Source organism: Propithecus coquereli, unplaced genomic scaffold (genome assembly GCF_000956105.1).
Source record: "Propithecus coquereli isolate 6110/MARCELLA unplaced genomic scaffold, Pcoq_1.0 Scaffold5, whole genome shotgun sequence".
NCBI classification, from domain to species: Eukaryota; Metazoa; Chordata; class Mammalia; order Primates; family Indriidae; genus Propithecus; species Propithecus coquereli.
The window spans coordinates 14,775,387-14,802,899 of record NW_012150840.1 but is presented as its reverse complement, the minus strand read 5'-3'; the positions used below and the strand labels follow the sequence as shown (position 1 = coordinate 14,802,899).

Sequence of the window (27,513 nt, the reverse complement as noted above, 5' to 3'; positions counted from 1 at the left end):
TAATATAATAATCACTGACATGTATTGAACAACACTTACTTGGGCCAGGAACTGTTCAATTTCATCTCACCTTATTGAGCTTGTTTTGAGGATTATACAAAAACGTTTCAAACAGCAGCAAGGAAAGCACCAAATGTTTATGTGGTTTGCCTGAATCATAGAGACATTAACTGGTGGTGGAATCAGGAGTCCGATCCTAACAGAATGACTCCACACTATTTGACCTTCTAATACAATTTCTTTTTCCCACAAATTTGAAGTACCACCTTAATAATATACCAAATTCCCATAAATATGTAGGTTTGTTTATGGACTTTCTATTGTGTTCCAATGATCTATTTATCTATTTTTACTCTATCTTGTGATCATTGAAAAAATCTAATCTGATCATGTTATCTATCCTGCATAAAATTTTTATAATACCCTACCAACCTCAGGATCAAGTCTAAAACTTTTAGCATGTCATGTAAGGGCCCCTCCCTCCCACTTCCTACCTCTGAAGGCTCAGATGTGGGTACAGGTCCCTTTCCCCATGATTTCCTATCTTCTAGTCATAAAAAGCCTCTGGCAGTTATCTGAACAGGCCAAGCACATTCACTCCATGTAACACTGTGCCTCCTTGCTTTGGTTCATACCACTTGCTCTGCTTCACCGCCTTTGCCTGAGTTAGTGGGCAAGCACCTATTGATTTTTAAGATTAACTCTACTCTTTCCTTCCTCCCCAGCCCAAGTCAAAAGAAATCATTCTTTCCTCCTTTATGTGTCCGCACTTGCCTCTAGCACTGCTATTTGATTGCATTTATTTATTTACACAGTTTTTTCCCCACCATAATATAAATCTCTTGAAGGCAAGACCATATCTTATTAAGCACCTAGTATAAAATAAATGTTTGTTGAGTAAATCAATATAAAACAATGACCACCAAATTGTGTGAGCAATCATCAGAGCATCTAATTTACAAAAAGGATGCAACAATTTTATTTTTATTGTAAATCAACAATTTATAATTGTATAAATTTATGGGGTACAAAGTGATGTTATCATTCATGAATACAAGGTGGAATAATTAAATTGAACTGGTTAACACATCCATCACCTCAAAAGAACATTTGAAATTTACTATCTTAGCAATTTTGAAATGTATAATACTCTAGTATTAATATATTTACCACGCTGTGCAACAGAACTCAAAAAAAGAACATTCTTCCTGCCTGAGATTTTGTACCCTTTGACCATCATTTAAAATTTTAAATGAGACAAGATTTCATTTTCAAAATAGCATCCAAAAGTGGGTGTATTTAACCATATTCAGCTCATAATCGAGCAAATGGGTGAACAGGATAATAATTCATTGTCCTGTATGTCCTTAACAAATTGCTAACAGAGAAAGTTGGCTGAAGAAAGGCAGAGGAACACTGTCTTATAAGAATTAGAACCGAGGGGCTCCATAATCATCTGGCATCCGTTCGATATTGTATCTGATCAGGACAAAAAATTAACACTGGTAAGAAAGACGGGCACAGAACCATCTAAAAACCCATCCTTTCCTGACTGCAACACTCTTACCCCACTGTGAATTCTTTTGTCAATGGGAACATTTTGGGGGAACATGACAATGAATAATTTACATTAAAAAAATCTAATTACTAATTTAAAAGCAACTAATTAAAAAAAAATCTTTCAAAAAAGAAATTTCTTGCCAAAAATACTAGCTTGCTTTAAATTACTGCTTTGTATTTAAATCAGTACTTCTCTATTTCTTCTAGTAATTTTATTGTAACAATTTAAATGTCTGTCTCTTTCCTAAATCCTGTCTTTATCTTTTGCCCTTGTTATTGCTACTCTTTCTCATTTCTTCAAGTTTAACTATGTAAACGTTTGATACTATTTCTTTCACATCCTCTATAACCTTACCCCCGACCTCATTTTTAATTGATATCAACTATATACTTCTAATTGCTTTCCCAAGAGAAATTTCTCACCTATGGTTAGAAATGTACATGATAGGAACTCCAGGGATTTTCCGGATTCTTCGTTTAAGGTCTCGGTCAACTGTGGCCACAATGTAACACTTGTGCTGTAAGAGACACAGACTGATTTTCACATTGAGCTCACTGAGTACACTTAATGACTACTGGATAATAGCACAACAACTGACTAGTTTGGAGAATCATTCATTTTCACAGTGAGTAGCTGAAGAGAAAGTTGTAAAAATTTGCTGCATTACTATTATGATCTAGTTCATATTTATAAAATATATAACAAGATGCCTGGGCTGAATGTAGCCTTAAGAATCTTGAGGGAGGGAACAGAAAACTATTTTATAAGCTGCAAGGTGTTTTCTGTCTCATAAGTGGAAGAGACTTTGACATTTGAGGCAGGCAATTCCTGAGTTTTGGGACTCTATGCAAATACAAAGTGCCTTAGATTGGAGGGCAGCTCTCTCCTTTTCCTGGATCTTGGGGCTTGGGCATGCTCTGAGGCCTCCTAGTGGTAGAGGTAGCCTACCCTATGAGCCAGGAAGCCAGAATAGGATCTTCAGGACCTGAAGTTTAAGCCTAGTAGCTCTAAAAGCAGTAACACTTAGCTGTTAGTTGGAAGTTATTTTATATTGTACTTTACTTCTGTCATATCTGAATCTCTCACTCAGTTTTATAAAAAGCTGCAGCATGGTGTCAGCTGTGCTCTGGGAAATTAAGGGAATGCTGGGCTCACCCATGGGATAGAGTGGCTAAAGGGAGGGCCATGACCAGATGAAGATTGTCCTCAGCAGATGTTATGGTGGTGCTTGACAAGGAGGCCAGAATGGAAGAATTAAAAACCTGCTTCTCTGGGGTATGTGTGTGATAGCACCCTGGGAGACTCTCAGATATAACTTAGAAACACTTTTGGGTTAGGGATGGTGGACAGGAATAAAATTCCTGCAATGGGAATAAGTGGAAATGTAACTTTATTTTACACATCCTACATTAACTCACTTATACTATTTTACAGAGATTTGTGAAATAAAAAATCAGTAAGTGTCCCCAATCATACACCCAGTAAATGGAGGTGCTGAGATCTGAAATCCGTATCTCCTTCCCAAGCCTGTGCTCTTTCCATTATGGTTAGAGTATAGATTTTCAAGCTACTTTCTCAAGTAAATGAGGATACCTACGTTTCTTATGAATACATGCTATGTAATTTTTTTTAACTATTTATTTTATTTTACTGACCATGAACATTCAAGAGATAATAGTTTACCTTTTTTTTTTAAAGCACAAAATAAACATTTACAAACTGAGGATACCTGAGTTACTCTCTGTACTAAGCAGTCATCTGCATAGGTTCCTTTGTGTGTGCATGGTAATCGTTCAAATCTTGGATCCTTGGCAATCCTGTAGGGTTATTAAAGTGGATTAAAGAAAACATTCAAGCAATTGGATGATTTTCTGAATCTTGATCAGTGAAATAAAAGTAACACGACCTCAATGGAGATGTTAAAGCACCCCTCTCCTCCTAAAGCTTATCCTCTAATTGGAAAGACAACTCACAAGGAAGGAAATTAAAGCTTACTGATAGCTGGTGTGCCTTAGGTCATTTCATTATTACAAAACCCTGAGCCATTATGTATCCATTTTACAGATGAGAAGGCAGTTTCAGAGAAGTTAAATCAAGTTATTCAAAACACAGTTGGGAAAAGCCAGGATTTGAAACCAAATCAATTTTAACTTAACCATTTAACTTTTAGGAAGTTGTCTTACACAAATGTACACGAATACAGGCACAAGGATGGTCACTACAGCACAGTTTATAGCAGTGAAAAACTGGAGATAATCTAATATCCATCAGCAAGGTAAAAGTTAAACACATTTTGGTGACCCCATCAAAAAAAAAAAAAATGAAGTAGAGCTGTATGTACCAATGTGGATGGACTTATACTAAACTGCGGAATAAACAGCAGGCCAATGAACAATATATATATAAAATATGATTCAATTAAGAATACAAATCTATCTCTCCAATACTCTTTATCTAGATTTGCAATTGCCCAGAAAAAGGTCTGGAAAAATATATACTAACACTTCTCAGTTGTCACTCTTGGGGTAAGAGAATGGACAAAGTGTGAAAGTAGAGGAAGACTTTTACTTTTAATTATATATATGTTTATATTGTTTGCCATAAAAATTCGAACACATATTATTTTCATACAAATTTGAAAAAGAAGCCTCCCAAGTCTGTGATTCCTAGAGCTCTTCTCTTTCTATGGTATTTCACAATGACAATGAGTCACTGAAATGAAAAAATATGTGTATAAGTACCAAGTGCAATAAAAATCTTCCTCTATATTGCAGTAGTTTGCTGCTAGGTCAACATAGGTTGGGTATATTTACAAAAAAATGACGGCCGGGAGCGGTGGCTCACGCCTGTAATCCTAGCACTCTGGGAGGCCAAGGTGGGCGGATCATTTGAGCTCAGGAGTTCTAGACCAACCTGAGCAAGAGCGAGACCCCGTCTCTACTAAAAATAGAAATAAATTAGCTGGACAACTAAAAATATATGTATAAAAAAATCAGCCGAGCGTGGTGGCACATGCTTGTAGTCCCAGCTACTCAGGAGGCTGAGGCTGGAGGATCACTTGAGCCCAGGAGTTTGAGGTTGCTGTGAGCTAGGCTGACGCCACGGCACTCTAGCCCAGGCAAAAGAGTGAGACTCTATCTCAAAAAAAAACAAAACAAAACAAAACAAAAAAAATGACATGGAGATGAAATAAAATGAAGATGAAAGAATGCACCAAGCTATGTGAATATAGGCAGGTACCAAACAGGCATCAGCCACCTGTAAACTGGTTTGTTGGTGTTCACGGAGAGCGAGTGCAACTTTCTGGCTGGGGGAAGGATTTTCATGGAGAGGAGAGTGAAACAGGGCTAGAAAGAGTCTCTAACACCAGGCTGATGAGTGTGACAACATAGGTGATGTGTGGACTCATTAGAAGATTTCTGAGCGACAGAGTGACACAAGCAAAGCTCTATCTTGGAAAACCAAGCTGGCTATGGTGTGGAGGATACACTAGAAGGAAAGGTTGCTGAGAAACTAGGTAGGCAACAGTCTAAGATTTTGCTCTTTTGATTATCTCTTTACACCCAAAATCATTTGTTTTCTTTCTACAAGCTCTTTCCCAAAAATATACCAACGTGCTCTTCTATCTTTTCCATCTTAAAAAAAGTAAAACATCTTTTTACTTACATCACCCTCCAGCTAACACCCCATTTCTGCTTCTCTTGACAGCCAAACTTAGTTCTTCCACTTGGTGCCTCTATTTCTCACCTTGCATTCTTTATTTTTATTATTTTAAAAATTGTGCTCTTTCCCCCTTTTAATTTGAATTATTTCAGATATACAAAAAAGTATAAAGAATGCCCACCATCTAGTTAAATAAATGAAACATTACAAATAAAAATGGAGCCCCCTCTCCAATTCTAAGGTCTTTCACCTCTCCATAAGTAACTATTATCCTAAGTTTGGCATTTAGCATTTCCACATGTCCTACTAAGCATGTAAGATTACATATGTACATACAATGTAGTATTGATTTGCCTGTTTTTAAACTCAGACAAATGGTATGCTCCTGTCTTTTTTTTTTTTTTTTTTTAAAGAGTCAGGGTCCTGCTATGTTCCCCAGGCTGGTCTCGAACTCCTGGGTTCAAGAGATCCTCCTTCCTCAGCCTCCCAAGTAGTAGCTGGGACTATAGCAGCATACCACCATATCCAGCATTGCTCTTGCTTTTTTAAAATTTTGCATTGTTTTTGAGATTTATCCATATTGGCACATAACTCTAAGAGGTTCACTCATTTCACTCCTGTATACTATTTTATTCATGAACATTCCACAATTTAACCGTTCTTTTTTTAATGAACCTTTTGGCTGCCTATAATTTTTTGCTATAACATACATAAGAAAATGTCAATACTTCAATATATTTATGTGACCTTCCTACGGCAGTCACCTTTTTTTAAAAAACTAGAACACAGTATGAAATGCATTTTACCTAGCATAGAGTATACACATATATACATGCACATATAAAAGTGAAAAAGGTTTTGTGAAACAATATTCAACCTTTACTACATATAATGAATGCAATATTTTATAGTTTATTCTAACACTAATTGTACCCATTAAACTGATTTCACAACCTAAAGACTGTGATCTCCAGGTTGAAAGACAGTGTTGTAAGAGGATGGACAACCTTGATTTTACCAGATATTATTGCTAAGTTGCTCTCCAAAGTGACATCCAATTTATACCCTGAGTAGCTGGGTATGAGAATTCCCACTGCTCCACAGTCTCAACTATTCTTGTCATTGTCAAGCAAATTTTTAAATTTTTGCCAATCTAATGGTGATAAAATAGTATCTCACTGTGAATTTAAGGATTGTCTTTTTCTTATGGATTTGTAGAAGTTCTTTATACATTTTGAAAAGCACTTTGTTGATTATATATATATATTACTAATACCTTCAGTCTATACCTTGTCTATTTACTTTGTTTATGGCATCTTTTTTTTTTTTTTTGAGACAGAGTGTCACTCTGTTGCCCCAGCTAGAGTGCCATGGCGTCAGCTCACAGCAACCTCAAACTCCTGGGCTCAAGCAATCCTACTGTCTCAGTTTCCCAAGTAGCCGGGACTACAGGCATGCACCACCATGCCCGGCTATTTTTTCTATATATATTTTTAGTTGTCCAGCTAATTTCTTTCTATTTTTTTAGTAGAGACGGAGTCTTGCTCTTGCTCAGGCTGGTCTCGAACTCCTGAGGTCACACGATCTGCCCGTCTTGGCCTCCCAGAGTACTAGGATTACAAGCGTGAGCCACCGCGCCCGGCCTATAGCATCTTTTATTATATAAAAATATTCAATTTCAATATAGTCAAAAGATTAGTTTTCCACTATGGTATTTCTTATAAATTTCTGCTCACCCCCAAATCATTAAGATGTTTTCTATAACATATTTTATACTAAGAGTTTAGATAGTTAATCCAACTGGAATTGATTTTTATATAAGTGAGATAAAGATAAAATTTTATTTCTTTCCACAGGGATAATCAATCACTTTCCCACTGATTTAAATAATTCTACCACTCTAATAAGTTCCATTTTCTTTTGCCTATAAGAAAATACTTTTAGGCCGGGCGTGGTGGCTCACGCCTACAATCCTAGCACTCTGGGAGGCCAGGGCAGGTGGATCATTTGAGTTCAGGAGTTCGAGACCAGCCTCAGCAAGAGCGAGATCCCATCTTTACTAAAAAAAATAGAAAGAAATTAGTTGGACAACTAAAAATATATATAGAAAATAATTAGCCGGGCATGGTGGCGCATGCCTGTAGTCCCAGCTACTCGGGAGGCTGAGGCAGTAGGATTGCTTGAGCCCAGGAGTTAGAGGTTGCTGTGAGCTAGGCTGACGCCACAGCACTCTAGCCAGGGCTCTGTCTCAAAAAAAAAAAAAAAAAAGAAAATACTTTTAGATATATATAAAATTCACTAACTATAAAGTTAGTTAAATGAGTTTTGACAAATTTATATATCCATGTACCTGCCTCCACAATTGAGATGTAGAACATCTCCATTACCACAGAAAGTTCCCTGTACCCCCTTGCAGTAAATATCCTTTTCCTAGCCTTGGCTCCAGGCAACGATTCATCTGTATTCTTTCCTAGAATTTCATATAAATGGAAATCCACTTCTGGAGTGATAGAAATGTTTTAACTAATGAGTATGACGGTAGTTTCACAACTGTATACATTTGCCAAACCCATCAAATTATACAAGTAAAATTGATGAATTTGATAGTATGTAAATTACACCTCCATAAAGGTGACCCCCCCACCCCCCAAAAAAATCCACTGGTCTCACTCAAGTGATTCTTTTCTTTTTTGTTTTTTTGGGGGGGCAGAGGGGAACAGAGTCTTGCTCTGTTGCCCAGGATAGAATGCTATGGTGTCACCCTAGCTCACAGCAACCTCAAACTCCTAGGCTCAAGGGAACCTCCTTGCCTCAGCCTCCAGAGTAGCTGGGACTACAGGCACAAACCACAACATCTGGCTAATTTTTTTTATTTTTAGTAGAGACGGGGTCTCACTCTTGCTCAGGCTGGTCTGGAACTCCTGACCTCAATTGATCCTCCCACCTCAGCCTCTCAGAGTGCTAGGATTACTGGTGTGAGCTACTGAGCCCGGCCCTGGTCTCACTCAAGCGATTCTGTACTTTGTGTCCTTTATTTACGTATGATTTGTAATATCAGGCGTTAATCATTTGGAAAATATTAATTCAGTGAGGCACATAGATTTTCCAAATATTGACACTTTTCATTATATAATATAAAAAAAGGAGCACACTCAATATCCCTACTGGTTTCAACAGACAGGTCTTTAGTATTGGCAATGTGATACAGTTTTCTAAAACTCTAATTTTCACCTGAAATCTTGAATTTTATCACTGGTAACAAATTGAGTTGTTTTCCTTGAAGTGACAGGCTCACTGCCATTAATTTTTGAGAAAATATCTGCCAGATATCAAAGTCTGAATAACCAGTGTTTGTTAGTTGTTCGTTCACGTAAAAATGATATTCCATGAAAAAGTAGCTGGTTTAGCTTACAACTCAAAACAAGCACACGAATGCTTTTCATTGAAACAAACTTTGTCCTTTGGTATGAAGTGCTTTATGCATACTTCACACTTCATCACAAAGAATACTGATGTGTACTGGAGGGTCAAGACTTAATAAAGTTAAATTTTACTGCTTCATCAAGGACATTCTTAAATGACTCTGGTTTTTTGTTTTTGTTTGAGACAGAGTCTCACTCTTTCACCCTGGGTGGAGTGCAGTGGCATCACTGTAGCTCACTGCAACCTCAAACTCCTGTGCTCAAGCGATCCTCCTGCCTTAGCCTCCTGAGTAGGTTGGGACTACAATGTCCAGCTAATTTTTCTATTTTTAGTAGAGATGGGGTCTTGCTCTTGCTCAGGCTGGTCTCGAACTCCTGAGCTCAAGCAGTCCTCTTGCCTTGGCCTCCCAGAGTGTTAGGATTACAGGCATGAGCCACGGTGCCTGGCCAACTCTGGCTGTTTAAAAAAAATGGCCTGTGGGTGACAGTGAAGAATACAATTACTAGCATTGTATGAGTTCACTGCCTTGATTTGTACTAAGGCATCAGCAGTTTTGCCATCAGTGCAAATGTCAACATAGTGATGAAGGCAATGTCTTTGCATTATTATGAAAATACTTTTGTGAACTCCCTGCAAAGGTCTCTGGGACTCATGGGGTCCACAGATATGCTCTAAGAACACTTACCCTAAATTTAAGGGTGCTTTCTGGAGTGAACTCAAAATTTAAAATGTGACTCCGTTAAGTGTGAGATTCTGAAGGAGACATCTAGATAGCAAACTAATAGAAAGACAGTTTCTAACTGGAAATCTCGAGGAACTTAAAAGGAGACCCACAAGACCAGTATGGCTAAAACAACTTAGTTCAAAGAACTTCAGCTTAAAATTTTCTAAACTTCCAATATTTGCTTTTTAAGTCACAAACAAGCAGCTTTGTATGATTTTTATTTAAACTAATTAGCCAAGAAACCTTGGGACAGCAAACAGATGGAGGTTCAAAAGAATCTTCAGTATACCAGTCTAGAACAAATCTAGTCTAGCTACTTCCTACCTGAGGGCCACTCGATACTTCTGCCCCAATTTCTCAATTTCAGCCATTACACAGTCAGTTATACAAGGAATACCTGCCAGGAAAAAAAAAATTAGGAAACAGAACTTGTGAAGAAATTACCTCTGAATTATATCCTGTTCAGAGTCTTTAAAAGCCCCAAGGGACTTCTGGAATGACAACAGAATTAGCACACTGAAATGAAAAATAAGAACTGGAGAAGAAAGAAAACCCTGTTTATACTTCAGAACTGCCCTGACCCCACACCACAGATTCCCACAAGTATCTGTCATACACATATTTGGCAAAAAAAAAATTGGATCCTGTGATTACATTATATTATATTAATAAAAAAGTTCTAGGTGGAAAAAAAATTTAAATGTGAGCCAAAAAAAAAACAAACAAAAACGAAAACAAAAAACCCCATGAAATTAACCAGAAAATGCAAATTTGATCACATAAAAATAAAAACCTTCTGTCAGAAACAGAAGAGCCAAACAGAAAGCTATAACAAAGTCAAAAAACTAAACTGGGAAAAATATTCTCACAAATTTGTCAAACAGCTAATTTCCTTAATATACATAGACCTTTTAATAATAGCTTATAACTATGTGCCATGTGCCAGACACTGTTAACCTCTATTAGGTAGCACTGTTATCATTATCCCCATTTTATACATGAGGAACCTGAGGCACAAAGAAGTTAACTAACTAGATAGCACATGGTGAAGCCAAGATTTGAACCGAGTCTATCAGGTTACAGACTAGGACCTTAACTATCATGCTATATTTTAGTTCACAGAAGAGGACATACAAATGGTCAATGAGACTGTAGATGTTCAATCTCACTCCTAATTAAAGAGATGCAAAAATCTTTGCCACCTAGTTGAGTGACAAAGAATAAACAGATGAAAAAACCCAATATTGAGAAAACACATATCCTCATACTAAGTTTGTATGTGTATAAATTGGCATAACTGAACATTTTCATTTTCATTATTTGAGGGCAATTTTGCAATACTTATGAAAACTATACATACCCCTTGCTATTGTAATATAGCTTCTAGAAAATGTATCCTAAAGAAATACTCACATTCTGACATAGAAACATATTCATAAAGATAATCACTATAGCCTTCTTTTACAATACAATAAAAACTGGAAATAATTCAAATGTCCAATAGAATATTGGGTTTAAAATATTAAGTATTTAAATAGAATAATACATAACTTAGAAAAAGAATGAGGTCCATCTACATATACCGACATAGAAAAATGTTCAAGATATACGTTCAATGTATGAAGCAAGGAGAAATCAATAACCAAAATGTGATCAATCCATACAATATTATTCGGTAATAAAAGGAAATGAAGTACTGATACATGCTATACATTGCATGACCCCTGAAAACATTATGCTTAATGCAAAAGGACTAAATAGTAAATGATTCCATTTTTATGAAATGTCCAAAATTGGCAAATCTATAGAGACAGAAAGCAGATTAATGGTCACCTAGGGATGGGAAAACAGGGTAGGGAGAGTGATGGCTAAAGGGTTGGGGGTTTCTTCTTGGGATACAGAAAATGTCCTAAAATTGACTGGTGATGGATATGCATAACTCCGTGAATATACTAAAAGCCACTGAATTGTACACTTTAAAGGGATGAATTGTATAGTATGTGAATTACATCTCAATAAAGCTGTTTTAAAAGAGGAAAAATAATAAGGTATGATCCATTTTTATTAATAAAATAAACAAAAATAAAAACATTATCTCACACAGATTATATGTGAATTTATAAAAATTTCCCTTCTTGAGGGAAAGCATTATAGGGAACTTTCATTTTTTATGCTAGATTTTTTTACAAATACATTAATACTTTTGAAAGCAGAAAAAGCTAAGAAATTTTAAATGAAAATACAATGACTAGAAGAAAAAACATTTGTAAAATAGAGGTACTAAGTCAGTGAGATCAGACAGTCATGGAATCAGAGGGCACTGTGTGCTTTAAGAAGATCAATTTCAGAGCCATGTGGCAGTGAAGTGAGCAAAGACTTGCACCTGGAGTAAGGAGACAAGCCCAGGAAGACCACTATAAGGAAAGGGAAAGTGACAGCCAACAGCATTCATGGACAGAAGAGAAACCTGATGGGAAGTGAATCATCCTCCCTTGTTGGACTATCAGGTAGAAATGGAAGGGACCAGGAGCTATGAAAAGTTTCTCCTCTTTGAGGCCTCTTCAAGGCAAGAGGAAGATAAAGGCCTTCCTTAAGGGATAAAGGCAAGCAAAGCAAATATTTAAATAAGCAGAGCTTAAAACAGTTAAAGAATCTCCTAGGTACTGAATTTGTACTATTCTTGAATATTTTTTCAACCTTTGCTTTGAGGTACTGTTACATAGAAGCCTGCATAAAGTGGTATTTTCCTTAATAAATTTATTTTTAGAAAAGGCACCATGAGAGCATTTAGCTGTATACATTATAGTTATATTCTAAGGTACACATATCTAGAGAAAGCCTAACTACAGGACTAAAGCTATCCTGATTAAAGTTCTCCCAGTTACCATCTAGATATTATTGGTGGAGCTACAGAGTCAAGGAAACAATTCACCTCCAAAGGGCCACATTTTGACCCTCTATCCATGTCGCTGATAAATAGGTCACAGCACTCCTGAAGAAGCAGCTCAGACAATTATAAGAAATGCCACAGAGAATATAAAGAGCCCATCAAATTTAGTGTCTTCCCCCATACAAGGCCATAATGATAGTCAAAGCACTCTGTTTTCTGAATCGTGAAAGTTTAATTATTCTGTCAAGTTTCCACTAGATTTAAATTCAGAGAATATGGTCATTGCTATAGTGACCATTGCAAATTAAATGGCCAGCGATTCAGTTAACTGGAACCCCACTTCCCTCTTTTAATATATTTGGATAAATATGATTATTCTGTATAAATATTGCAGAAATGTAAAAGTATGATACTTACACTTGGCATACAGACAGTCCATCATTGACTGTACTAAGTCCAGTTTGGCTTTAATGGAAAAGTTGATAAAGTTGGTATCAACCAAGATGTGGTAAGGTGGGCCCAGCTGCGTATTATATTGGAAGAATAAGCAGGAAGGGTGTTGGGGGCTGAAGGTAAAACAAAACAAGAACACAAAGTTAAGTTTACATTGATACTTTGGTAACAACAAGAACAATAAGTCTCTGCTTGGGACAGTTCACTATTGATTAAACTCTTCTTGTTCATTGGAAATAAATATTAAAAAGGAAGGCAAGGAAGTAACATTATATTTTTCTTTTCTTTTTTTTCCAGCAGAGGCAGGGTCTTGCTCTGTTGCCCAGGCTGGTCTCAAACTCCTGGACTCAATCTATCATCCTGCCTTGGCCTCCTAATGTGCTGGGATTACAGGCATGAGCCACTGCATCCAGCCGCAATATAACATTTTAATCTCAGGTCCACTAGAACATTTCACCACAACTTTAAAAAAGCAATTATTCAACCAAGCTCTTCCTCTAGTAGGAGCAGAATAGCTATGGGCACAGGAAGGTAGAACACAGCTATTACGAATAATCCTACAGCAAGTTTGCCATTCTCATAGGATCCTAAAGTGGTTGCATGGATTTTGGTATAGGAGAAAAGATTGTCCAGTGTTAGGATTATATACTGCAGCAGGGCCTGTATCTCATCTAAATACCATGTCTAGGTTGAATATGACAGTGATTCTAACTGTTAGTCAACGGATCAATATCCATCTGTGATAATATATCTATCACTAATTCAGGGCAAAATGAGAAAAATAAGGAAAATGTGGTGAGGTTTTCATAAAGTTAAATGTACTTATTTAAAAGGAACAGTCTTTTTTTTTTTTTTGAGACAGAGTCTTGCTCTGTTGCCCGGGCTAGAGTGCCATGGCGTCATCCTAGCTCACAGCAACCTCAAACTCCTGGGCTCAAGAGATCCTTCTGCCTCAGCCTCCCAAGTAGCTGGGACTACAGGCATGTGCCACCATGCCCGGCTAATTTTTTATATATATATTTTTAGTTGTCCAGATCATTTCTTTCTATTTTTTTAGTAGAGATGGGGTCTCGCTCTTGCTCAGGCTGGTCTCGAACTCCTGACCTTGAGCGATCCACCCGCCTCAGCCTCCCAGCGTGCTAGGATTACAGGCATGAGCCACCGCGCCCGGCCGAAAGGAATAATCTTTATTCTGAAAACATATGCTTACTTTTCTTAGTGATACAATCTCTCTTTTATGAAATGCTGCTGTGTTTAAACAATAGCAAGTATTTCTTTTAAAAGATTCTTGGCAGAGAAAAAAATAATCCTAGATTGTATCTCCAGGATTTTAGGGGAAATTTTATTGCTCCATGAAATTCAAAAACCTTCAAATCATTGCAATTGGTATGTGTCCATCAAGGTCACTTTCATTTGCATAGTTGTTGCAGACTTAGCAACAAAGGATTGAGTAAATCAGCTCAGTGAAAGCCTGGATTTCTAAGAAGTCTATGGTTTTAGAATGTCTCTTTTAGTTTTAAAGGAAAACTTAAAAGTTTTGATTACTCACACTTCTCTTTCCTTCAGCGCGCTGGGATCCTTCTTTTCTTTCTTTTTCGGTTTTAATCTGTCCTTTTCTTTACTAGGAAAAAAAGTAAATTAAATCCAAGGGAGAAGAGAAAACCACAGCAGTTATAATCTCATTCAAAAACCAAATGTTCCAGTGTTTTTTGTCTACAGAGATAATCCTATTTTGTGACTTTTTTATGTTAACATCAGCATACATCTCCTGAGCAATTAACTGCAGTAGGAAGTAGCCTGGAAGTATTATAATTGATACATAAAACCAATAATGCATAAAAATTGTTAATGGGTAAATAAATGTGGGTTATACTATCATTTCCTTCTTAGTCAGACTCTCTCATATCAAGGATCAAAATCCACTTCCAAACAGTGGGTAAATAAGCTGATAGTTATCTTCTGAAGACCCAGATGCTTTAACAGTAGAGGGGAAAAGGGTTACCCCATATGCCTCTTATAAAGGGCTAAAATGCAAAAACACATGTACAAAATTTAACTTCTAATTAGAAAGAAAATATTATCAATGGGGTATCATGCCTAAAAATTACATAATAAATCCATACTAAAGGCTGAGAAGAATAACTCCGAAGGCTCTAATGACATTCTTTTGTTCTGAGACTCTTAAACACAAGGAAGATTAGTCCTTATTTAATAGCTATGTCTATTCTTCACTGAAGCAGGGAAGCTGTTTAGATTCTCTTTATAATAAGGATTAGCACTCCAGTTTCTTCTTCCACGGTGATTCTTTTACGATTTATAAAATGAAGATATCTGGGAGCTTTCCCATTTTCTCTTTCAAAAAATATTTGAGTGTTAGGCACTAGAGACACAAGACAAACTTGGTTTCTGACTTCACCATCTTTCAACAATAACAACATCTTTTTCTGGGACATGTAGTAATGTAACGGTAAGAACATAAAGATAATCATACCCACCTCACAGAATTGTTATTAGGTTTAAATGTTATGTGGTAGATAAACCATACAACAACAGTGGAATAGAGTGAACACTTAACAAATGTTTAATTTCCATCGCCCTTCTCAGTGTAATCGCTCAGCAGCTAAATGACTGTTACACACTTGACAACTATCCCATGCTATATAAATCGAAGCCACAATAATATCAGAAGCAAATAACAACAAAAACTTTGACTACTTATCCCCTCGTGATTCTTATTACATCTCTGAGTAGTCTAAGAACCCAGTTGATTCCGGACACTCACAGCCTCTGATCTCTGAGACTAAGCATTCGCTTCATGGTCGCATACTTCCTTGTTTTCTTTTGCTTCCCCTTGAAACAGAAGTTTTAGAGTTAAAAGATTTGGAAATACATTGCACCTTTTTAAGTCTCTTCTTTTCTCTTGTCCACTCCCTTCCCCTCTTCCCTCAAAATCCACACCCTCTCTCCACTCCCTAAAGCATAACAGGCACCGTTAGGAGAAGTTTAAGAGCTAAGACTAGAATGAAAATAAGCAAGAGGAATGTTGAGAAAATTTGGCCACAGGCTGACTCCTTCCATTCCCGCCCCAAATCGGTCTGACTACTGCTCCAACCCCCTCTCTCACCATGCTCACGCCACACTCGTTTCTTCCGGAATCACCAACGGCGCGACACTTTTACGTCATCCACATACTGCTTCCGGCAAAGAATAGCCTGGAAGCGGAAGCCGCTTCGGGAAACGGAAAAACCCTGAGCCGGTTCCCGGGCCAGGCAAACACGAACACTGGGGTATCTCGGGAAGGTTGGAAGGTTGTCTTCTTCTGAATGCTGCCGCCGTCTCCCAGGACCGCAGAGCTGGGGCTTCGCTACGCTGCAGTCCCCTGCTTGGGTAAGGTTTCTCTCCGGCCGGAGCGAGCCAGCAAGACCTGCTTGCACCTGTGTCCCAGAGAGATGGAGGACAAGAGTAGAGGGTTCGGAATCCTGGGTTGCAAGGAGTTTGGGGGAACACGTTCTTCCCATTCCCCAGCGCTGGGTCTTCGGGTCTCTACCGCCGAACCTTGAGGCTGTGGTCTCTACTTGGTTCTCCTAGCTGGCATGGTGCTTTGTGCAGCTAGGTGGACGATTCTCCGCGGGTATATTATAGTGTATTCGTCTTGGTGAAGAGAGAGATAAAGCAGCGCTTGAGCGCCTTCTTTAGACTATCATTAGAAAATTGGGGCATAAGCTTGACTATATTATGATTTACCAAGCCGGGAAAATGGTGGGAAACAATTGACATTTATTGTGAAGCCTTGGTATGTCATCTTTAAAGAAAAGAGAGAATTTGTGAGAACAAGAAGGGAAAGGTAACTTACTCTTTTTTGAGTGTCTTCTGTGTACTCCAGTGGTTCTTAACCTTTTGGTGATCACGTACCTCTTGACAGTTTTTGCAAAACCAGGAACAATTCTTTTAAAAATGGGCCCATACACACACAATTTGTGATACAGTTTATGAGCCTGGTGGACTCTGAGGCCCATCCCTGGACCCTTTAGGTGTCTGTAAACTTCAGGTTAAGAACTCCTATCCTGTACACTGCACTTGGCACTTTATTCATATTACCTTCTTTGACCTTCGCAATAACTTAAGTACCCTCATTTTACATATGGGGAAGCTGAAGCCCAGATTTTGTTCATGGATCTGTTTGGGTCTGTTTGATCTCAAAGCCTGTATTTTCCTTATTGCACGATGCTATCCTAGTGTATGGAAGCCAAAAAGATTATCAGGTTAAAAAAAAAAAAAGGAGGTCATCATATAGCCCTTACTGTGAAACATGGCCTATGGATTAATATGAACTTCGGAGTCAGACTGCTCTGCCTCGTACTAGCTATATGACATTGCACAAATTAATCTGCGCCTCAGTTTCTTCATCTGTAAAATGGAGATAATCCTAATAGTACCTGTCTGATGGGAGCTCTAGCAGGACTTATGTTATCCTATCATAGTTAAAATGAGAAGTGCTTAGAACACATTATCATAAAGTAAACCCAGGTTTTTCTATTACTATCAATGTGTGTCTACCAACTTAAGAGTATGTAGTAGAATTGTAATTTTATGCCGATTGTATTTTAATATAGTTGCACTAGAACTTGAATTAATAAACTGCAGAAACTTTATTAAGTTTTCACATCCTGAAAAGCTCAATTGCGGGTGATTTCTTCCTGTTGAGTTGAGTGTAGGCATACTGGTTTTCTGCTTCTCCTTTCTGTTTGGGCATGCATGCATTTAGATAGCTTGTAGTTCACATATCTGTAGGCTCGGAATTTTCGATGTTGAAATAGTTTTATTATGGAAGCATCTACAGATACTGTATGTGCCTCCTGCTTTACCCCATTTGAGGTCACTAGAAGTTCCTAATCTTTTGAAACAGCTTGTCTCTGCCAAGGTATCATTTGTGGGTAGAGCTAACAGCAGCCACTTTTTGGATGCACTTTTTGGTGATTAGGCAATACACTTTTTAAGTAAACATAGTCAGTTATTTTTTTAAACATATGGGGACTGATTAGTATTTAGTATTATATATAGATTCAGAGGGAAAATTGCATGTGAAGTAGTAATTTGCATTTCAATTCAGGCACCGACAGAAAAATACTCTCCTCTTTATGTGTACCTGAAGTTGGAATCCATGAACAATAACAATTTTTAAAAAAAAACACTTTGTAATTTCTATTCTGAGAATTTTCTGATTTCCTTGATGGTTAATACATGATAGGGAGCTAAATTAATGTTGGAACACCATGGGGGATGAGAACATACTTAGAAAAATATGTTTTTGTTGCCTTGTAATTGTATTGCAATCTGAGATTTAAAGTACTCAGGTACTGTATAGCATTCTTTGATGGGATTGGGAAAGGGGGAGGTGGTGTTGGATGGGAGCAGAAAGTAATTGCTTTTGGGCACATACTTGTGTGGAAAAGAAATGATTTTAGTCCTTCTCAGCAGTCAAGAGGGTTGTTTTGTATTTTTCTGCAGTCTTAAAGAGAAAAAATTGCTCAAGGTATTGGACCCACAGTTTGAACACATAATTGGGCTTGGACTTCATTCCATTCACTAATTGGTCTAGCTTACTAATTTAAGTTGATAAATTTCTTGATAAAATTATGCATAATGAAAGATTTCCTAAAGAACATCTTGTATTTCAATGTTAGAAAGTTATAGGTAGATTCACATTTGTAGCCATCAAGAGAAAAAAAATTAATCTGAAGATACTTTCTCCATTTTCAAGTTACAGTTTTTACATTTATTGTTATAACTTATATGACATGGCTTTTTTCCCCCAGCAGACATTCGTTGCTGTTAATTATTTTTCAATTAACTTAACTGCCTCCTAAATGCGATAGCATAGTATACAGCATGTTCCACTCCTGAGGCTTTGATATTGAATTAGTTTGTAAGGATACTTCAGAGGTAAATTACTGCTGCAAGTTCATTCGTTCACAAAGCATTTTTAGAGGGCGCATTCTGTCCTAGGCAATGTGCTAGTTACTCTTCAAGACCACAGTTCTAGGCGGGGTATGGTGGCTCATGCCTGTAATCCTAGCACTCTGGGAGGCTGAGGCAGGAGGGTCACTTGAGGTCAGGCGATCGAGTCCAGCCTGAGCAAGATCGAGACCTCATCGCTACAAAAAATAGAAAAAAATTAGTCGGGCTTGGTGATGCGCGCCTGTAGTTCCAGCTACTTGGGAGGCTGAGGCAGAAGGATCACTTAAGCCCAGAAGTTTGAGCTAGGCTGATGCCACAGCACTCTAGCCTGGGTGACAGAGCGAGACTCTGTCTAAAAGAAAAAAAAACAAAACACAGTCTTGTATTGGAAAAAGACTTATCGTAGGGGGCTGATTAGAGGTTTGTGAGTTGAAATATTCTAGAGGAATTACTCTACCTGTTCATCTTTCTGGTAGTGGTTCAGGGAGAGTTCTGTTGTGTAATATTTAATACTATCAACATACTATGTAACCCATCAGATTTTATGACCTTAATGGATTCTACTATATAATTTACCTTTTAAATGACTTTAGCTATTTACTAGCTTAGGTTTAAATTTCAGTTATTTTTCTCTGTTTTTTTTTTCCTCTGAAAGATTTATGAATACTTAGCCTTCACCAATATTCTTTTGTGTAGTAGTTTTCAAACTTTTGAGATTGTTTAACCTTATTGCAGTTTGTGTGTGTGTGTGTGTATACACACATGTGCACATCTGAGCCCTCGATATTGTGTTATATCACCGTGATAGTGTTTTCTTGGTGGGACTCTTGAAGCCTGTTCTACAAGATAGGGATGAGTATTAATAGAGAGATGAGTATTCATTTAGCTATTAGAAACCAAAAGGTCATGGTAGATAACATGTTTTGTCATTTAGTCTGACTTTAACAGAACAGACTTGAACAGATTTTTTTTTTTTCTTTTAAGAGACAGGGCCTCAACTATGTTGCCCAGGCTGGATTTGAACTCCTGGGTTAAAGTAATATTCCTCTCTCAGCCTCCTGAGTAGCTGGGACTACAGGTGTGCACCACCACACCTGGCTTGATTTTATATGAATTTTTGTTACCTTGAATAGTTGAGGAATTTGCATCATGTTTTTCAGAGCTTACAGCTAAAAGCTTTCATTTCAGTGCAATTTGCCTGTTAGTATTGAGATGCTAATAGTCAACATCTGTTAATTGTATTTTCTATTTACTGTACTTTTTGGCCAGAGATCAGATAATCTAGTAACATGCAACATACATTTTCTGTAGTGTTCCCTTGCTTTTATCTGGAGATCCAGCTCATGTTATCTTAACCCCTCTCTTGTCCACTTTGGGAAGTTCAAATCCAAGGATACTCCTTTGTGTATATGGTGAAGCTATCAGGAAGAGAAAGCAGTTAAAACCTTCCAGGGTTGATCTAGTTTTTCATGTTTTGATGAAGAAAGAAACCCAGCAGGGTTGTGCAAATGGTTTATAGAAAGGGGTTGGGTAAAGTTTTAAAGTTTAAGCCTAACATTACCTGAATTGGGGCAGTGACTAGGGAGACATGATCAAAATCCTAAGGGGGAGAGAGAATGTAAAGTGGAGGATCATATGTAATTAAAAAATTTTTTTTTTTTTTTTTTGAGACAGAGTCTCACTCTTTTGTCCGGGTTAAAGTGAGTGCCGTGGCGTCAGCCTAGCTCACAGCAACCTCAAACTCCTGGGCTCAAGGGATCCTCCTGCCTCAGTCTCCCGAGTAGCTGGAACTACAGGCATGCACCACCATGCCCGGCTAATTTTTCTACATATTTTTAGTTGTCCAATTAATTTCTTTCTATTTTTAGTAGAGACGGGGTCTCGCTCTTGCTCAGGGTGGTTTCGAACTCCTGAGCTCAAACAATCCGCCCGCCTCGGCCTCCCAGAGAACTAGGATTACAGGCGTGAGCCACTAAAAAATTTTTTATTGTGGAATAATTTTAAATTGATAGAAAAGTTGTAAAGATAGTACAGAGTGTTCCTGTATACCCTTCACCGAGCTTCTCCTAATGTTAACTTCTTGCATAACCATGGCACATTTTTCACATCTAAGAAATTAACACTGATACAGTACTATTATTACCTAAACTATAGACTTTATTTGAATTTCACAAGTTTTTCCACTAATGTCCTTTTTCTGTCCTAGGACCCAATCCAGAATACCAGATTCCAGTTAGACCATGTGTAATTTTGATAAATAGGTTGGGGTTTCCAATGAGTGCTTTCTCTATGCTATGTATGTGGTCCAGTAATCCCCTCTGCCTAGTGCTGAAGAGTGAAAGTCATTGACCATGAGAATAAATAATACTTCATAGGTAGTTAGTGTTTTGTATCCTTTGACTCCCAAAGCATTGTTAACTCTGTGGAAAAGTTGGCTTTGCTTGCAGGAGGGTGCTGTGAAGTTTCCTGAGAAGCCAACAGCTGATGCTGATTAAGGTGCCCATCCTCATCTCATAGATTTTATTATACTACATGGAACTATAACTACGTAATTATTTGTCCATCTTCTTTACTAAACTGTGTATTTCTAAGGGATAGGGGACTGTCTTACTCATTTTGGAATCCTGAGGGTCCAACATATTGCTTGGCATGTGGTGGGTTCTTAATACACATTTGTAGAAATTAGTAAATCCTTGTTTGGTGACATTATTAGGTCAACAGAAATTTTGTTTTGAATAAGTAAGTGGTGAGTTTCTCCAAATTGAGCCATCTTAGGTTGCCATTTCTGTAGATAGTTAAGTTTTTCTTCTTAGAATCCTAAGGAACTATAAAATGCTCATTTAAGGTTGCTTTTCCTTCCACTTATATAAGTAATTTATTTTCCTTAAAAATAAGAGTAGAATTGAATGTAACCGAGGGTAGTAGAGGCAGAAATTTTGTTAGCTTTTAAGTATATGCGTGACCATTCCAGTTCCACCCGACTGGGCTGCAGATCTGGCTGTTTGCCTGCCACTTCATGCACAGTTAATGAAATAACAACTTCCTAGACTTATCGAGGGAGACGGCTTGTCAGATTCAGAAAATTAGTTTTAAAATCTTTCTGTTATAGCCAAGATTTAGTGGTCCAAGGTCACCTAAGCATAAAAGCTGCCATGGGATGGGAACATGGGGGCCTCTGTCCTGATTCTGTGGACAGTGCACAGTAGAGTCAGTTTTGTATATAGAAAACACATCAGGATAGGAGGGAGCAGTACACTGAAGCTAGTATTTTCTAGATTTAGAGTGAAGAATGGGACAGAGACATAGATGAGCCAGTTTTCTATTTTGTTTTTCCCAGACATCCTGCAAAGTTACAAAATGAGCAATGTAAATTGTCACTTCTTGTTCTCCCTGTTTTACCCACATTAGCTTTGAATCCCTTTTTCCTACTTTCTCTGAACTGTGCTGAGAATGAATGGCAAACTGTTCGAGGGGACAGTTCAATCTAAGCTATGCTTTCGTATATACTATGTTTTTATTTCATTTTGAGTCTGAAGAACTCTGGCTTGTTTTAAAGAGAATGGTGCTATAGAGAAAATCCAAATTGAACTGAGAAATGTAGAATTACTTTTGTCTTGGTCCGCTTAGCCTTTATAAAGCTAAATTTTAATTTACCCAGTGAGTGATTATAACTTTCTCCAGCCTCCTCACAGGTTAGAGTGACTTAGTATGGTAAGAATGATCTTTAAAAGCTTCTCTTTAGAATTAGAAGTGTAAATATTAATAGTTTATTGTCCTAACCTCAAGGTTTTGGGTTGTGGAATTTAGTTGTTTTAAGAACCAGGGCACGGTGGCGTGGTGGCTCACGCCTGTAATCCTAGCACTCTGGGAGGCCGAGGCGGGCAGATTGTTTGAGCTCAGGAGTTCGAGACCAGCCTGAGCAAGAGCGAGACCCTGTCTCTACTAAAAATAGAAAGAAATTAGCCAGACAACTAAAAATATACACAAAAAATTAGCCGGGCATGGTGGCACATGCTTGTAGTCCCAGCTACTCGGGAGGCTGAGGCAGGAGGATCGCTTGAGCCCAGGAGTTTGAGGTTGCTGTGAGCTAGGCTGACGCCACAGCACTCACTCTAGCCCGGGCAAAAGAGTGAGACTCTGTCTCAAAAAAAAAAAAAAAAAAAAAAAAAAAGAACCAGCATCAGGGGTGCAGACGTTTTGTATAGATTTGAGGAGAACTGAGGGACTAAAACCTTGGCTAAATTTAGGCATGCCATTTATTAGATTGAAGAGGGGGAAAAATCTGTTAAAAGATAAAAATCTTCAAAAATAGACTATAACTTAAATAGTTCATGCTATTGAACATTGAATATGAAAGAAACAAAGGATAATAAAACTGAATAATTATGTGATAAGTGGAATCCAGGAGTTTTAAAAAAAAATTTGTTAAAAAATTTGATGAGAGATTTTCTCTTGTGAAACTTTTAGATGAACTTCTAGAAGAAAACATGAGAAAATCTTTGTCACCTTCAGTTAGGCAAAGATTTTTTTTTTTAAATAGGACACAAAAGCACAAACTATAAAAGAAAAAAAATGACAACTTGGATTTCATCAAAGGTAGAAACTTTTACTCTTTAAAAAAAAGAGTTTATTTTCTGTTAAGAAAATGAGGCTGAGTGTGGTGGCTCACACCTACAATCCCAGCACTTTGTGGGATGAAGGCAGGAGGATCACTTTAGCCCAGGAGTTCGAGGCTGCAGTGACAGAGTAAGACCCTGTCTCTTATAAGAAAATAAAAAAAGGAAAGGCAAACCACAGAAAATATTTGCCAAGTGTAAATCTAATGAAGGACTTGTATTTAGAATATATAAAGAACTCTTACAACTCAATAGTTAAGAGGACACAAACAGCTCAGTTTTAAAAAATGGCAAAACCCTGACACTGTGCATTATATACATGTAACAAATTTTCTCATGTACCCTATAAATTTGCACAAATTTTAAAAAATGACAAAAGATTTGAACAAATATTTCATCAAATAAGCTATACAAATAACTAATAAGCACATGAAAAGATGTTCAATATTGTTAGTCCTTAGGAAAATGCAAATTAAAGCCACAATGAGATACCACTTCACACCTATTAGGATGGATAAAATTTAAAAGATTAACAATACCAAGTGTTGGCAACTGGAGCTCTCGCACATTGCTGGTGGAAGTGCAAAGTGGTACAGCCACTTTGGAAAACAGTATGGCAATTTCTTTTTTTTTTTTTTTTTGAGACAGAGTCTCACTCTGTCACACTGGGTGGAGTGCAATGGCATCGTCTTAGCTCTCTGCAACCTCAAACTCCTGGGCTCAAGTGATCCTCTTGCCTTAGCCTCCTGAGTAGCTGAGACTACAGGCGTGCACCACTATGCCCAGCTAATTTTTCTATTTTTCATAGAAATGGGGTCTAGCTCTTGCTCAGGCTGGTCTGGAACTCCTGAGCTCAAGCAATCCTCCCTCCTCGGCCTCCCAGAGTGCGAGGATTACAGGCGTGAGCCACCATGCCCAGCCAGTATGGCAGTTTCTTGTAAGTTAAATATATACTTACCATATAACCCAGCAATCCCACTCTTAGATATTTACCCAAGAGAAATGAAAACATGTGTCCACACAAAGAAATGTACTTGAGTGTTCGTAACAGCTTTATCCACAATAGCACCAAACTGGATATAACCCAAATGTCCTTCATCTGGTGAGTGGACAACCAAATTGTAGTATGTCCATTTAATGGAATACTACCCAGCAATAAAGAGGAATGAACTACTGAAACATATAACAATATGTATGACTCTAAAACCATTATGCTAAGTGAAAAAATGCCACACACAATTATTTTTCATATTATTTAAATTTATATGGCATTCTGTAAAAGGCAAAACTACAGTGATAGATAGCATGTCAGTATTTTCTCAGGGACTTGGGGGAGGAGGACTGACTGCAAAGGAGCATAAGGGAACTTTTTGGGAATGATAAAATGTTCTATAGCATGATTGCATTTTATACGGTAACTTTATACAGTTGTCAAAACTAATTGTACATACTAAATTGGTGATATTTGCTCTTTATAAATTATACGTCAATAAAGCTGATTTTAAAAAGTTATATGACAACATTTTTTGCCAGCAGTTTATGCAGTATTAGAGAATGGATTCAGATTAGTTTAGATCTGAATTCGTTATAGGCACTAAAATGATTTTGAAATAATAATATTGCTGAATTGAGTTGCAAAGATCTTACTAGTTATTAGTATTAGGTCAAGTTTAGATTAATATTCTTATTATTAATGAGATGGAAAAATATGTAAATTTTATTGAAGAGGTTGCTAGATCAGAAAATGAGAATCCCAAATAATTCAGGAAGAAAACCCGAAGGCCAATTTTGAGTGCCCCCTCTGGCATCAATCTTTGGGTCTGATACTGTTGACCACTAATTTCTAGAAATAATCATTTTCTTTTTCTTCTAATAAACCACTTTTACCATTTTTTCTCCTCTGATTGTTTCTTCTGATTCTTCTTGCTAACCCCTCTTTTTTTTTTTTTTTTTGGTAAGGTTGATCCCTCAGGGTTCTATAATTAGTCTTTTTCTTGGTCTGCCTGTTTTCCACAGTGGTCTTTTCCATTCCCTGTGTCTTCAAGATGTTAATATCTCTATAGCTTTACAGGCTTATTTCTGTTTGTCTGGTGGATATATTCACCTGATTATCGTACAGACACCACCTCTGGACAGGATGCCATGCCATTGCAGGGTGCACTCATACACAGACCCACAATTCACTCAGATTGGGACCATGTAGACATGCCAGTGAACATAACATGTACATCTTTGGGATGTGGGAGGAGACAGGAGTACCCCAAGAAAACCCACGCAGACGTAGGGAGAAAGTGCCAACTCCACATAGACAGTGGCCCTGGCCAGGGATCAGTTTTATTTTTCCTTCTCAATGTTATAATGAAACAAGGTTAACCTGCTGTAACTTGTCCAAGATCACTCAGTAGTAAGATTCACACTCTTAACCACTACTTAGAATTAGTCATCCTAATTTGGCCCCAAGTGGTCTTTCTAATCACTTTGCTTTCATAATGCTGAACTTTTCATCACTCCTTATTTTGACTTGGTACTTTTGCTTGTGCCATTCTTTCTGCCTAGAATATTAGTCCCCCTGACCCCCCCATGCTTACTTATTCTTAAGTAATCAGCTCCATTGTCTTTACTGTGAAGACTTCTCCACTCTTCCAGGCAAAGTTACCTTTCCTTCCTCTGCCTTCCATACTTTGTTTATTCCTCTTTCATGGCATTTGCCACATTGTACTGCCCATCTCCCACAATGGAGGTGGAGCAAGTTCATCAAGGTTAAGAAAGGACCCCGTCTTATTTATCTTTGTGACTTTGGCTTTTAGCACTCAGCCTATCATACAGCAAATGCTCAAGAAATGTGAAATGAATGATGCAGCGGCACCTAAAGATGTTGGTAGTCAGTGAATTACAGAGTGAAATGCAACATAAAGTTTTCACAAATGATTTTAGGTAAAGAGAAAATAAATACAGATACCTAGGGATGGGGAAACATAGCAGAAAAATGTCATTTAAAATGTGAGTATATGGGATGGGTGATAATGCACAGTAGACCAGAATTTGAGTGGGGAGTATAGTGCTTTTCAAACTTTTTGGCTCAAGTACCTCTAGTGGCAGAGGATAGTAGATATGTAACCCCTTGGGGGCTGGGAGCCAGAACCTGCCCAAGCAGCCTTTCACATCAAGTACAAAATACCTATGAACATTTTTAACATAGCCATATTTTATCTTTAGAAATCCATGCAAATATTACATTCTATTTTATTATTATGAGCTTGTTTTAACATGAAAATACTTTTTTCTTCCCACTCATCCTCTAGTAAAGTAGATGCTGCCGGTACATGTGTCATTTATCCTCTGGCTTCTAGTACATTCTAGCATGCCCCATATCCAAATCTGGGAGGCATGGAATAGGGTTATAGTCTAATATGGCAGCGTAGTAGCTTTCTGTGATCTGGGGGATGGCCTGCTCAGGAATATTGTGTCATGGAACTGAGGAGAGTGAGCTCATATTGTTCTAACAAGGCTGTTCCTGGAAGGCTGCAGGCATTTGGAGGCACCTCATTACCATATCATTGGGGACCAGCTGGAGAGAGTTCACAGAAGACCTAGGAATGATTAAGAGACTGGAGGGGCTGATTGATGAAGAAAGTGTAAATGAAAACCATATAACTTGGCTGAACGAAGATAGCAGAAATATACAACTGTATGAATATCTCAAGAGTATAAATTTGGTGGGGAAGGACAATCTTTTATGGTGAGATTTTGGTGTGGGGAGAATAAGCCAGGGTGAAATTAAGCCATGGTAAATGTACATTCATAATCCAAAGTATCTGATGGTACACATTATTTTTTGGAACCTCTTTAGTTAGACCACCCTAATCCGTGCACTTTTTGCTAATTGAATGATTTGGTTTAGTTTCATGTCCCTGGACTTAGGGCTGTTGCTTCTGTGTAGAGAATGCTAGAGACTACATCTTACAAAGCAAACTTCTTTCTTTTGTCCTGTCTTACTTTGTGGAAATTAGTAGGTGATACTGAAACTCCTATGTGCTGCCACTAGCTCTGTATGCACCAGAATTCTGAAGTGGGCTTTCACATCAGGTTTTCATAGCATTTTAAAAGCAGAGACTGCATCAGTAATATGTATTGTAATAATTTTAGGAACTCGAATACAGTATTTGGTCCCTGAGGTACTGGTTTTAGGAAATATTAGCCTTGATGAAATGCAAGCATGATTGTA

The 27,513-nt window shown here is 37.7% G+C and overlaps 2 protein-coding genes across 2 annotated transcripts in view; one reads left to right on the top strand and one right to left on the bottom strand.

The window, feature by feature from the left end:
* Window positions 1-1,233: 1,233 nt before the first annotated feature.
* FCF1 (FCF1 rRNA-processing protein) lies at window positions 1,234-15,887 on the bottom strand. Its single transcript, XM_012656109.1, has 8 exons — window positions 15,839-15,887; window positions 15,497-15,564; window positions 14,264-14,335; window positions 12,679-12,827; window positions 9,696-9,768; window positions 3,291-3,378; window positions 1,984-2,078; window positions 1,234-1,479 (listed from the first exon to the last, which is right to left on the bottom strand). Exons 1-8 carry the CDS (start codon window positions 15,839-15,841, stop codon window positions 1,431-1,433), a joined length of 597 nt encoding a protein of 198 aa, XP_012511563.1. The 5' UTR covers window positions 15,842-15,887; the 3' UTR covers window positions 1,234-1,430.
* Window positions 15,888-15,990: 103 nt separating this feature from the next.
* The window catches only part of AREL1 (apoptosis resistant E3 ubiquitin protein ligase 1), a 37,063-nt gene continuing 25,540 nt past the window's right edge, over window positions 15,991-27,513 (top strand). The window contains exon 1 of the mRNA XM_012656269.1: window positions 15,991-16,101. The gene's annotated coding sequence lies outside the window, so the exon portion shown is untranslated. The remainder of the gene's footprint in view (window positions 16,102-27,513) is intronic.

What these genes read in the sequence shown, in the direction of transcription:
- FCF1 (XM_012656109.1), bottom strand. An exon ending in AGTCTCAGAGATCAGAGGCT is followed by an intron (nt 14,336 to 15,496) that starts GTGAGTGTCCGG and finishes TTTTTTTCCTAG; the next exon opens with TAAAGAAAAGGACAGATTAA. An exon ending in ATGTACATTTCTAACCATAG is followed by an intron (nt 1,480 to 1,983) that starts GTGAGAAATTTC and finishes TGTCCTGATCAG; the next exon opens with ATACAATATCGAACGGATGC.